The sequence below is a fragment of the Sus scrofa genome, chromosome X (assembly GCF_000003025.6).
Source record: "Sus scrofa isolate TJ Tabasco breed Duroc chromosome X, Sscrofa11.1, whole genome shotgun sequence".
NCBI lineage: Eukaryota > Metazoa > Chordata > Mammalia > Artiodactyla > Suidae > Sus > Sus scrofa.
The window spans coordinates 84,403,702-84,417,724 of NC_010461.5; the positions used below are offsets into that span (position 1 = coordinate 84,403,702).

Consider the following 14,023-nt stretch of genomic DNA (forward strand, 5'->3'; position numbering starts at 1 on the left):
CAGCAGGTGGTGCCTGCTCATGGACCCCTAGTGGTGGAAGGCCATGCCCACCTCTGGAGTCTGAGATGACTGTGGTGGTTTATGCCCACCACCTGTAGACCACACAAGAATCACCCTATCATGTTTAGCCTGAGCAGAAAGCACCACCTGTAGCCTGTACAAGAGGCACCTCACTGCCTGTAGCCCTGCCCTCCGAGAACCCGAGCACGTGCAGAGAAAGATATTCCTATGCTGGTCTGCCCCTCCTACTCTTGCCCTCCCAACTATGGAAACTTGTTTCTCCTGCGGGCCCAGACCTCCTCCTGGGTTCCCTTGGCTGTGGCACTCCACTCTGAGACTTTGAGGTCCCTCTGTTGCAGCTGATCTCCCCATCAGTTAGGTGGCTTCCCAGGGTGTGGGTTCCTTTCCTTTTTCACAGTTCCCTCTCAGGAATGCTAGTCCCATCCTGATTCCTTTCTCCCTCTCTCTCTCTTTTTTTTCCTTTTGTTCTGCCCAGTTATATGGAGGGTTTCTTGCCCTTTTTTGAGTTTAAGGTCTTCGGCCAGCATTCAGTAGATGTCCTGTGCAAATTGTTCTACATGTAGAAGGGTTCTGTTTTTGTTTTTGTTTTGTCTTTTTGTCTTTCCTAGGGCACACCTGCGGCATATGCAGGTTCCCAGACTAGGGATCTAATCGGAGCTGTAGCCACCAGCCTACGCCAGAGCCACAGCAATGCAGGATCTGAGCCCATGTCTTCGACCTTCACCACAGCTCACAGCAATGCCGGTTCCTTAACCCACTGAGCAAGGCCAGGGATCAAACCACAACCTCATGGTTCCTAGTTGGATTCGTTAACCACTGAGCCACGAGTGGAACTCCTAGATGGGGTTTTGTTATTGTGTTTGTGAGAAAGTGAGTGCCATGCCTTACTCCTCCACCATCTTGATCCTGCCCTGGTACAAGCACTTTGGAAAACAGTTTAGCAGTTTCATATAATGTTAATCTCACATTTATCACATGATCCAGCCACAGAACCCCTATGTATTTATTCTAGAATAAGAAAGTCTAGCCCATCCACATATGAATGAATAAAGAATATATATATATCTGAGGTGACTGGCGCAGTATATACACATACACACACAGTAGAATTCTATTCAGCCTTAGAGAAGAATGAAATAATGCCATTTACAGTAACATGGATGGAAGTAGAGACTCCCATACTAAATGAAGTAAGTCAGAAAGAGAAAGACAAACACCATATGATATCACTTACATGTGGAATCTAAAATATCACACAAATGAGCCTATCAATGAAACAGAAACAGACTCACAGACATAGAGAACAGACTTGTGATTGCCAAAGGGGAGTGAGAGAGAGAGGGATGCACTGGGAGTTTGGTGGTACTAGATAGAGACTATTACTTATGGAAGGGATAAACAAAAAGGTATAGCACAGGGAACTATATTCAATATCCTGAGAAAAATCATAATGGAAAAGAATATTTTTTTAAAAAGAATGTGTATATATAACTGAATCACTTTGCTGTGTAGCAGAAATTAACATTGTAAATCAACTATACTTCAATTAAAAAAATAAAGTCTATGTCTATGCAAAGTCTCATAAACAAATGTTCATAGTAGCTTTATTTACAAGAGCCCGAAATTGAAAACCATCCAAATATCCATTAACAGATAAATGATAAAACAAATTGCGACATATCCACATAATAGAATATTAGTCAACATTAAAAAGGAGCTATTTGTAAATATAACCAATGGATAAATCTAGAAATAATTAAGTTGAAGGAAAAAAGACCAAAAAATACACATCATATGATTCCATTCATATTAAAATTATGGGATAAGGAAACCAACCTATAGTGATGGAAGATCATTAGTTATCTGGAAAGGAGTAGAGTGATGTGGAGAGAGAGTCAGGAGAGAGTTAGATGGGCAGATTACAAAGGAGCACTAGGAAGTTTTTTGAGTTGATGGATATGTTCATTATCTGGACTGTAGTATTGGATTCAGAGGTGCATAGATATGTCAAAACATTAAAGCATATACTTTAAATATGCATAGCATATTGTATGTTAATCATGCCTCTATAAAGTATTTGAAAGATATATATATATTCATAATTCTCTGTGCAATTAATCAGTTGAAAGACTCCCAAAATTACACTCTTGTAGTATTTTTTTTTTTTTGCTTTTTTTTTTTTTTAAGGGCCGCACCCACGGGCATATGGAAATTCCCAGGCTAGGGGTCAAATCGGAGCTGTAGTCACCAGCCTATGCCAGAGCCACAGCAACGCAGGATCCAAGCTTCGTCTGTGACCTACACCACAGCTCACGGCAATGCTGGATCCCTAACCCACTGAGCAAGGCCAGGGATTGAAACCACATCCTCATGGATCCTAGTTGGGTTCATTAACTGCTGAGCCACGAAGGGAACTCCTATGATCTTATAGTATTAACAGGTACACACTATGTATTACCAAATTGGTCCATACTACATATAACCAAAATAAAAATAATTATTCACAATGAAACATATCCAAATATTTAGGCAAAGCTGATATCTATTTTCATCTGAAATACAGAAATAAAAATATTACATCCTAGGAGTTCCCATTATAGCTCAGCAGTAACAAACCCAACTAGGACGCATGAGGACTTGGATTCTATCCCTGGCCTTGCTCAGTGGGTTAAGCATCCGGCGATGCCGTGAGCTGCGGTGTAGGTGGCAGACACAGCTTGGATCTGGCATTGGTGTGGCTGTGGTGTAGGCTGGCAGCTACAGCTCCTATTTGACCCCTAACCCGGGAACTTCCATATGCTGTGGGTACAGACCTAAAAAGATGGGAAAAAAATTACATCCTAGGAAAATCATCATATTTAAGAGCAACTGGTTTTTTTAGGGAACGAGGCTGATTATCATTATAATAGGGCAAACTCTAGGGTAATAATTCTTTATTAAAATATACGTTTTAGGAGTTCCTGCTGTGGTGCAACAGGATCAGTGGCATCTTGGGAGTGCTGAGACACAGGTTCGATCTCCGGCCTGGCACAGTGGGTTAAGGATCCAGTGTTGCTGCAGCTGCAGCTTAGGTTGCAACTGCGGCTTGTATCTGATCCCTGGCCCGGGAACTCCATATGCCGTGGGGCAGCCAAAAAATAAAAAATAATATTGAGCTCCAGTAACTGACATTTTAAACTAACACTTGGAAATTTTCTGCCTCTTTAAAAAATTTCATTATTTAAGGGGGAAAAAACGGTGGTCAACAGAAAACAATCTATATCACAATCTCAAAGTGCTAGAAGAGCTAACAACTGCGTATTTCCACACTCATCTGAAAGATACATCGAAATCGGTGATTATTATTTGTACAGTGAAAACAATTTAGGTATATTTATTGCAAATGTACATTAAAGAGCATAACTGGTCTTTAGTAAGTAAGTTCCTTCCACAACTGGACAATCCATTGCTTTTCAGCCAAAAAAAAAAAAAGCTTCTGTCAGATGGGCCTCAGGGCTACTACAAAGCATGGAGCTTTGGAATGACATTCCACCTGCTAAACCTCTTCTCCCATGATGAGATCAAAGTAGCTCCCCTACTTTTAGGCTCGTTTGTGAACTTCACAGGAGCTATTCCACAGCATGCTTTTGTTCAGATCTGTGAACTCACTTGAGCCAGGAGTCAGATCCCACAAAAGATGTGAAGTGTTGGGGTCTCCTCAGGACCACTGCCCTTGAATCTGGAGTAGAAGCTCCAGCCGAACCTCAGGACACAGACCCTCAGAACCTGCCTCCTTCAGACACTTGATATGAGCTCAGCCACTGGCCTCAGAAGCTGCACAGGGTGGGGGAGATCCAGCAGTTACCATGCTTTACTGGTGTAACTGTGTGCCCCTCACCGTACTATGCCCCCTTTCTCTGAAAACAAAACACTTTCCCTCTTCAGCCCAGCCATCTGAAACGAACCTTCATATAGGGCAGGTCTGGGGAAATGAGCAATCAGATTCACAATAAAGACATAGGATGGTAACAGCTGGTACTGGAGGAAGGAGGAGGCAATGGACACTGGCATACACTGTTGGTACCAAATAAGAATATCCATTTTCTGAGGCCCATGTTATTCCATGTTATTACTTGAATGGCCTTTGATCCAGAAATCCAATTTCTACCAACAAGAGAGTTTCAGGTGAGGGTTTAGAAAAGGCTTCCCAAGGTGATTCTGACCTGTTTCCAGGTTGGGGGCTGGGGCAGGTAAAGGAGCTACATGAGTTCCGTGATCTGTGAGGGACAGACAGCTAATATTTACGAAGCTTTTTTGAAAACAGGGCCAATGGATAGATTCTTCATGCTCTTGGCTGAATTTAGTCCTCACCACAAACTTGCTGGTGAGGTATTACTGTCCTCTCTTCATGGATGTTAATGACTCCAAGCATGCATTCCTAACCACAGAGAGAGATGGCAAAGAAGATAAAAGGGAGTTCCCATTGCGGTGCAGCAGAAACGAATCCGATTAGTATCCATGAGGATGCAGGTTCGATCTCTGGCCTCACTCAGTGGGTCAGGGATCCAGCATTGCCCTGAGCTGTGGTGTACATCACAGACATGGCTCAGATCTCATGTTGCTGTGGCTGTGGCTGTGACGTAGGCTGGCAGCTTCAGCTCCAATTTGACCCCTAGCTTGGAAACTTCCACATGCCAAGGGTGTGGCCCCCCTCAAAAAATTAAAAGTCCATGTTCCCCACTCAGCCTCTAACCTGGGGGACAGGGTAGGCGTGGGGGTGGAAAGGACATGATGCCTTGTTACTACTGCTTGGCAGGAGGATTTCACTCCCCACCAGGCCTCCACGGATACCACCCAGGTAGGGGTGGGAAGGCACTTCCTTACTGCTCTCCTTGTGGCTTCTGTTAACACCATGGAGGGGAGGAGGCCTCTTTGTCATTGGCTCATCATAAAAGTTCCACTGTCCCACTTGGCTTCTGGTGACCCCAGCCCAGAGAGGGGCTGTTCTACCAGAGAGGAAGCGAAGGGAGCCTCATTATGACTGGGAGTGGGTGGAAGTCAGGCTCCCTGCAGGGTCTCCACTGACATCATTGGGGGCTCAGGGGGGTGGGGTGGTGCTCATTTCTTCCAGGTGGGAATAAGTCCCTCTTTCCCATGAGTTCTTCTCTGATACCACCCCAAAGGGTGGAGAGGGGTACTTGGTTACAATCAAGTGAGCATGGAACCCCCATTTCATACTCAGTCTTCTGGTTTTTTTATGGCACACGGAGTTCCCCAGGTGAGGGGTCAAATCAGAGCTACAGTTGCTGGCCTATACCACAGATACAGAACACCAGATTCGAGCCTCATCTGTGACCTACACCACAGCCCACGGCAATGCCTGATCCTTAACCCACTGAGTGAGGCCAGGGATCGAACCTGCATCCTCATAGTCAGGTTTGTTTCCACTGAACCACGACAGGAATGTGTGTGTGTGTGTGTGTGTGTGTGTGTGTGTGTGTGTGTGTGTGTGTGTGTGTGTGTGTGTGTGTGTCTTTTTATTGCCTCACCTGTGACATATGGAGATTCCCAGGCTAGGGGTCGAATCAGAGTGGCAGCTGCCGACCTATACCACAGCCACAGCAAAGCCAGATCCAAGCCACATCTGCGACCTACACCACGGCTCACCGCAATGCTGGGACTTTAACCTACTGAGCTAGGCCAGGGATCGAACCCGAGTCCTCATGGATACTAGTCGGGTTTGTTACCCCTGAGCCACAATGGGAACTCCCTCCTGCTCAGTCTTTGCTGCCGTGGTGAGGGTGCAGCTGTGTTTCATTCTGTGATATTAGGGCAGTTGTTGTCCAAAGGCTTTCTTTCTTAGAAGGTCCTCCCTCTTCTGGTTCTTTGTCTAGGGACAGCAGGCTTTTCTTGGAGCTCTTCTTATCTTCTCCTGTTTGCGTTTTTGGGTCACCCGCTCTTCCAGCACCCCGCCTAGGACAAAAATAAAACCAAAGGAATTCACTGCGTGCATTCCTTGGGTCTCAAAGTCCCAGGCAAATCTGCCTTTTTTTCTCTCCGCCTTTCAGAATCCTATATTTGTTTTAAATATAATATCCAAAGATTTTAGCTGTACCTCATGGGAATAACAGGGAGAAGTGTATCTACTTCTTCTGGTTTCCAAAACAGAAGTCCTTTCCTTCTACTTTTAATAGAAGTAAATAGCACTGTGCCATATAAACCTTTATGTACATTGACTTTTCCACTTAACATTATATTCTGGATATTCCTCCACAGCCCTATGTGGAAATTTTCATCATTCTTTACAACTTACTTAGTGTATACCTTTGTGTGGCTGTTTGGTACTTTATTAATCCATCACACAATTGGTAGAATATTTAGGTTGTTCCCATTCTTTTGCCATTCAAAGAATGCCAGAGTGAATACCTATATATTTATTATTCTATCTATATCTAAAAACTTTTTGTGTCATCACCAATATATCCTTAGGATATTCCTGGAAATAAGATTTGTGAGTCAAAGAGTAAGTGCATATAAAAATTTGCTAGATATTATGAAATTCCCCACCATAAAGAATGTATTAGTTTCCTATGACTACTATAATAAATTACCGCAAACTTGGTGTCATTAAACAACAGAAATATTCTTTCATAGTTCTGAAGGCTAGAAGTCCAAATATAGTTTCAGTGGGCCAAAATCAAGGTGTTCACAGACTTAATTCCCTTCAGATACTATAGGGGAGTCTCCTTGTGTTCTCCAGCTTTTGCTGGCCAGCAATTCTTGGCTGTGGCTCCATCACGCCAGCTTCTACATCCTTGGCCACACTGTTTTCTCTCCTTGTGTCAACTCTCCCTCTACTCCTGTCTTATAAAGACACTTGAGTTTGCCTTTAGGGCCCATTTGGATAATCTAAAATAATCTCTTCATTTTAAGATTCTTAACCTAATTGCATCTACAGACACCCTTTTCCATATAAAGTAATATTTACAGGTTCCAGTGCTTAGGACCTATCTTTGCAGAGACTATTAAGCCTATATTACAGTGATCATACCATTTTGCATCACTGTGAAAAGGGTGTGCAAGGACATGTTTTTCCACGTCCTTACCAACTGAGTGTGTTGACAAACATCTGAGTCTTTGCCAGTCTAATAGTTAAGAAATGGCATCCTAGTGTAGTGCTAATTTCGTCTCTCTTTTTTTCATTTTATGGTCACATCTGCAGTATATGAAAGTTCCCAGGCTAGGGTCAAATCAGAACTGCAGCTGCTGCCTATGCCACAGCCACGCCAGATCTGAGCTGCATCTGCAACCTATGCTGTAGCTTATGTCAATGCCAGATCCTTAACCCACTGAGCAAAGCCAGGGATCAAACCCCCATCCTCATGGATGCTAGTCAGGTTCTAAACCCACTGAGCCACAACAGGAACTCCCTAATTGCGTCTCTCTTTAATAAAGCAAGCTGGAGACTTCTTTCATATGTTTAAAGACAATGTATATATTTTTTATATTAACTTTGATATGGTTTTGTTGTTTCATGCCCCTATATTGATAAGCATTTGTATTGAAGGAATATTAATGCTTTGTTAAAGATGTTAGCTACAGGATGGATTTCCCCTGTGGTGCAATGGATCGGCAGCATCTCTGGAGTAATGGGACACATGTTAGACGCCAGTACAGTGCAGCGGATTAAAGGATCTGGTGTTGGTTGCCAAGATTCAATTCCTGGTCTGGCTGGGAATGTCCATAGGCTGCAGGTGCAGCCATTAAAAAAAAAGACATCAGCTGTAAATATTTTTCTCAGTGTCTTGAAATGGCTAGTGTGTTTTTGCCATGCAGAGTTGTCATTGTTATTCTTATGTTGTCAAATATGTCAACCTTTTTCCTTAATGCTCAGTGCTTAATGCACTGATTTATACTTCCAGATTATACAATTCACTATACTTCTTTTTTTGTCTTTTTTTTGGGGGGGGGGATGGCACACCCACGGCATATGAAGTTTCCAGGCTAGGGATAGAATTGGAGCTACAGTTACAGGCCTATGCCACAGCCACAGCAACATAGGATCCGAGCCTCATCTGCAACCTACACCACAGCTCATGGCAACACCAGATCCTTTAACCACCGAACAAGGCCAGGGATGGAACCCACATCCTCATGGATCCTAGTCGGGTTCGTTAACCGCCGAGCCACAAAGGGAACTCCCTACAATTCATTATACTTCTAATACGTGTATGGATGTTTCCTTTACACTTAATTCAGAACCATTTGGAATTTATCCCCCCATAAGATAGAGAAATAGATCCTTTTTACCTTTTCAACCTTATGGTTACCTAGCTATCTTAATACCACCTCTTAATCCTCCATCATGACTCCACTGATTTGTAATGCTGCTTTTGCCACAGTCTAAATTAATAAATAAAATTGGGAATATATCACTATTTTCTATAGGTTCATTAATTTTAGTTAACTTATGGACCAGTAAAATAAAAATTAAAATAATATTTTACCTCTACTCACATAGAGCTTTCTTTTCAACATAGAAGGAGTCTGGAGGTCATCAATATCCCTGTATCCTTGCAATCCACCCACCCAACTTCCACCCAGGCTTCCAGAAATCTCTGCCAAATGGGTGTGGGCCACAGTCCCTCCCTCCCACCTTCCCACTCCACAATGTTCAAGCTGCAGTTCAGGCTTCTGTCACGAGGTGGCACCAACATACCACCATCATCAAACTTCACAAAATAAGGTCTGCCAGGAAAAACAAGCAATACTCTTCTTTAAAAGGTAACTTCAGTGTAGAATGATTTTTTTTTTAATTTTTGTCTTTTTTTTTGCCTTTTCTAGGGCCGCTCCCGCGGCATATGGAGGTTCCCAGGCTAGAGGTCTAATCAGAGCTGTAGCTGCCGGCCTATGCCGGAGCCACAGCAACGTGGGATCCAAGGCATGTCTGCGACCTACACCACAGCTCATGGCAATGCCTGATCCTTAACCCACTGAGCAAGGCCAGGGATCGAATCTGCAACCTCATGGTTCCTAGTCGGATTCGATAACCACTGAGCCACAACGGGAACTCCGTGATTCTTAATTCTATCTGAAAAACAAAACAAAACAAAACAAAACAGACCTGATAGTTGTAAAAGAAGAAAGTAGAAACACATATTCCGGTACCTGCAGAGGATGGCAACGGGGTGGTGACACATGGGCGAAGGGCAGCGCATGGCAGGGGGAGGTGACTGAGAGAGGATGGGGCATGGGAGCAGGATCTGAACAGCTGTGTTCAGTATCCTAGACAGAGAATGACACACGGGGTGTAAGATGGTCTGGGAAGGCTGTAATGGGGTTGCGCAATGGAGGTTGAACACCCTCTCTGGGAGGAGCCCCTCCCAAGATATACTGATGAGAGAAGATAGCTGAATAAAGATTATGTAGACTTGGGGTCAACAGCAGATGGAACTGCTTTGAATACATACGAATTTTCCAAACAGAATCGGTATCATAGTAAGCAAACCATTTAAAGACATTTCATACTCTTTGCAAAATGTACAGTCTCCTGGCTGCTCTCTCTTCTAGTGGAACATCAGAGAAGGGTGTGGACTCTGAGTGCCCCAGGGCCAAGAGCTGATAGATTAGAACCAAATGTGATGTCGAGTCTACTAGACAGGTTCCTAGAGCAAAAGTGAGGAGATCAGGTCCCATCACTGGGACACTTTAGGTAAGTCACCACCCTTCCCTCCATTGCCTTCTATACAACAGGGTAATAGTACTCAGTGCTCCCGACCACCCAGGAATATTGTGGAATTTAAGTATGGTTCCAGGTGGGAAAGCAATCTGTGCTCACAGGTGGGAGGGAAGGGCCAGTGCACTTTCCAGTAATTACATTAACAACATCCCAGAAATCACAGAACTCTGCATGGTAGACATTAAATTAATGGTACCCAAAGGTCAGCTGTTTGGTCAGAAGTTTTCAAAGTGTGGTCCAAGGACCACCTCATCAAAATCATCCAGGAGGCCTTGTTAAAACTTGCTCCATCTTAGGTCTGTATCCAAAACAGGGAGATGGGATGAGAGATGTCTCCACTTTTAACAATTTCTCCAGTTGGTGGTGGTATTTATCTAAGTTTGAAAAACTGCTATGGATTTGCAACAAGGTGTTCTTAAAATTTTCCCTTTTTTTAAACCCATGCCACAGCAGTGACAATGCTGGATCCTTAACCTGCTAAGCCACCAGGGAACTCCAAAGGTTTGAATCTTCTGATATCTACTGCCCTTGTCAACATCGCCTGAAACTCAGCTTTAAAAAAATGTGTCTGCTCCTGTATGTCAAACAGGTGACAGTTTCTTCATGTAAGTAATATTTATTCAGAGATTTATATGTGAGGCATTGAACTAAGAAGCACAGGGGACACAGCACAGAGGACAAAACAGGCAGGATCCCTGAAGCTTTCATTCAAGAAAACTGGCAATAAGCAGGCAAGTCAGTAAGCGGGGCAATTTTATATGGGGATGAGTGCTTTGAAGAAAATAAACACATAAACACAATAGAAAATGTTGGGTCAGGGATTACTATAGATGGGGTTGTCAGTGAAACCCTTTTTTTGTGTACCATTAGTTTGGTGCCTACCATGCAGTGGAATTCCAACACTAGACTGAATAAAATTGGCTTTGATATTTCATTAATATGCAAGACCCTTTGAATAGTGCTAGGCACACAGTAACAGTTCAATAACTGCTAGTTTTTTATAAATAGGAAGAAGTTGATAGTTTGATAGTTTTAAAGACCATGAAGGTCTTTAATAAAGCTTAATCTTGCAACCGAATCCTATTCAACTGATGCATTTTGTTTTTGTTTTTGGAGTTTTATGAAGATAAACAATTGACATATAATATTAGTTTCAGGTGTACAATATAATGGTTCAATATATTAACTCAATTAAAGGGCTTCACTGGCAATTCCATTCAACAGGGAAAGAAAAGTCTCTTCAACAAATGGTGCAGGAGGAGTTCCTGATGTGGCTCCATGGTAACTAACCCAACCAGGATCCATGAGGATGTAGGTTCGATCCCTGGCCCTGCTCAGTAGGTTAAGGATCTGGCATTGCCGTGAGCTGCAGTATAGGTCACAGATGCAGCTCAGATCTAGTGTGCCTGTGGCTGTGGCGTGGGCCAGCAGCTGCAGCTCTTATTTGACCACTAGCCTGGGAACTTCCATACGCCGTAGGTGCAGCCCTAAAAAAGGGGGAAAAATGGTGCAGGGAAAAGTGGGCATCTATGTACATAAAAATTAAGTCACACCCTTACTTTATACCACTAAAACTATTAAACTCTTAGGAGAAAACATGGGGGGAACCTTCATGACATTGGACTTGGCAATGATTTCTTGGATATGACATCAAAAGCACAGGCAACAAAAGAAAAAACAGGTAAATTAGACTTCCTCAAAATTAAAAAACTCTACAAATCAAAGCACACTATTAGGAAGAGTGAAAAGGCAATCCACAGAATGGCAGAAGATTTTGGCAAATCATATATCTGATAAGGGATTGATATCTAGGATATATAGAATTTCTATAACTCAAGAAGAACAACAACAACCAAAAAATCACAATGCAAAACTGGGCAAAGGACCTGAATACATATTTCTCCAAAAAAGATATACAAATGGCCAATAAGCATATGAAAAGATGCTCAACATCACTGGTCAGTAGGGAAATGCAAATCAAAACCTCAATGAGAAAACACTTCACACCTACTGGTAGGCTATTATCAAAAAAAAAAGGAAAGTTAACAAGTGTTAGCAAGGTTATACAGAAACTAGAACACTTGTGCACTATTGGTAGGAAGGTAAAATGGTGCAGCCTGCATGAAAAGCAGTATGTTGGTTTCTCAAAAACATAAACACAGAATTACCACATGATCTAGCACTTCCATAGATGTATGCCCCAAAGAACTGAAAGCAGAGACTCAAACAAATACTTGCAGACCAATGTTCATAGCAGTATTGTTCATGCTAGCCAAAAGGTGGAAGTTACCCAAGCGTCCATCGATGAGATGAATGAATTTTTTTTAAATGTGATACACACATACAATGGAATATTATTCAGCCTTGAATAGGAATGAAATTCTGATACATGCTACAACACGGATGAATCTTGAAAACATAATGCCACGTTAAATAATCCAGACACTAAAGGACAAACATTGTATGGCTCAACTTAAATGAGGTAACTAGAATACGTAAGTTCATAGAGATGGGAAGTATAATAGAGGTTACCAAGGACCAGGAGAAGAAGAGAATGGGGAGTTATTGTTTAATGGGTGCAGTTTCTCTTTGGGATGATGAAAATGTTCTGGAAATTGTGGTGATGGTTGCACAATATTGTAACTGTACCTACTGCTACTGAATTGTACACCTGAAATGGGTTAATTTGGTGAATTTTGTTATATATATATATTTTACCACTTTTTTTTAAAGTTCTTTCAAGGGAAAGAGGGAGGCAGGAGAGTCAGAGAAAGCCATGTGACAACAGGTGCCGACGTAGTAGTCAGAAAAAGATTGGAAGATGCTACTGTGCTGGCTTTGAAGGTAGGAGCCACAAGCCTCAAGCCATGAACCAGAAGGGGCTATGAGCCTAGGAATGCAGTTGGCCACTAGAAGCTGGAATAAGCAAGGAAACCCATTGTCCCCTAGGCCCTCCAGAGAGGGTACAGTCTAGCTGACATCTTAATTTTAGTAAGACCCATTTTGGACTTCTGACCTCCGGAATTGGAAGAGGACAGATTTTTACTGTCTTAAGCTGCTAAACAAAAAGTGAGTTGTGGCCAAATAATGTTAATTTTTGTTCACTTTTCAAATTCCATTGCTTGTTCTTTTTTAGGGTTTCCTTGCTTGTAAATAAATAACTCAATCTCTGGCTTGTCATTTTTGACAGAAACCATTTTATTTCTTGTGTGAGACATTACTTCTGATTTTAGTCCATTTGAGCTGCTATACTGAAAATACCATGGTTTATACACAAGAGAAATGTGTGGCTCATAGTTCTGGAAGCTGGAAGTCTGAGACCAGGGTGCAAATGTGGTCAGGAAAGGGCCCTGTTTTGGGTCACAGACTTCTCATTGTATCTCTTCATGGTGGAAGAATCTCTGTGAAGTCTCTTTTATAACAGCACTAAACCCATTCATGATAGCTTTGCCCTCATGACCTAATCACATCAAAGGCCCCATCTCCTAATATCAATACCTTAGGGCTTAGGATTTCAACATATGAATTTTGAAGGGACACAAACATTCCGAACATAGCACTTAGCATATCAACAAGTTTTAACTCTGTGAAGCAGTATACCATTAAAATCTGCATAGGCTTTTGTTAAATGTACATTTTACCAGACTTTTTCTAAAATATGAACTGACAAGAATTAGCCTCACTAGTAGAATTGAGCATCATTTTGCATGTCTGCTGCCCATCTTATGTTTCTGTGGTTATAAAGACCATTTTCTTTTCTTCTTTTTTTTTTGGGGGGGGGGGCTTTTTAGGGCTGCGCCAGTGGCATATGGAAGTTCCCAGGCTAGGGGTCTAATTGGAGCTGTAGCTGCTGGCCTACACCACAGCCACAGCAACTCAGGATCCGAGCCATGTCTGTGGCCTACACCACAGCTCACGGCATTGCCAGATCCTTAACCCACTGAGCAAGGCCAGGGATTGAACCCAAGTACTCATGGGTGCTAATCGGGTTCATTATCACTGAGCCACAACGGGAACTCCTAAAGACAACTTTCACTAGATTCTAAACACATTGAGCATTGTTCTGATGGAATAGAATGAGGTCCTCTCCATGTATCTAGGAGAATTTTATCTTTGCTTTTTTGCTAGACTACACACACACACACACACACACACACACACACACACAATTATGGATAATCTATGCCCATGAATAAAGAGAAAGTTTGATGAAGTATCAAGAATGAAATCAGGGAGTTCCCTTTGTGGTGCATCAGAAACGAATCTGACTAGGAACCATGAGGG

At 42.5% G+C, this 14,023-nt stretch overlaps 1 protein-coding gene across 1 annotated transcript in view; it reads right to left on the minus strand.

The window, feature by feature from the left end:
- The window catches only part of LOC106508237, a 58,787-nt gene continuing 50,434 nt past the window's right edge, over positions 5,671 to 14,023 (minus strand). Inside the window, exon 6 of the mRNA XM_021079858.1 lies at positions 5,671 to 5,973. Coding sequence (XP_020935517.1) covers positions 5,778 to 5,973 — 196 coding nt within the window. The 3' untranslated portion in view covers positions 5,671 to 5,777. The remainder of the gene's footprint in view (positions 5,974 to 14,023) is intronic.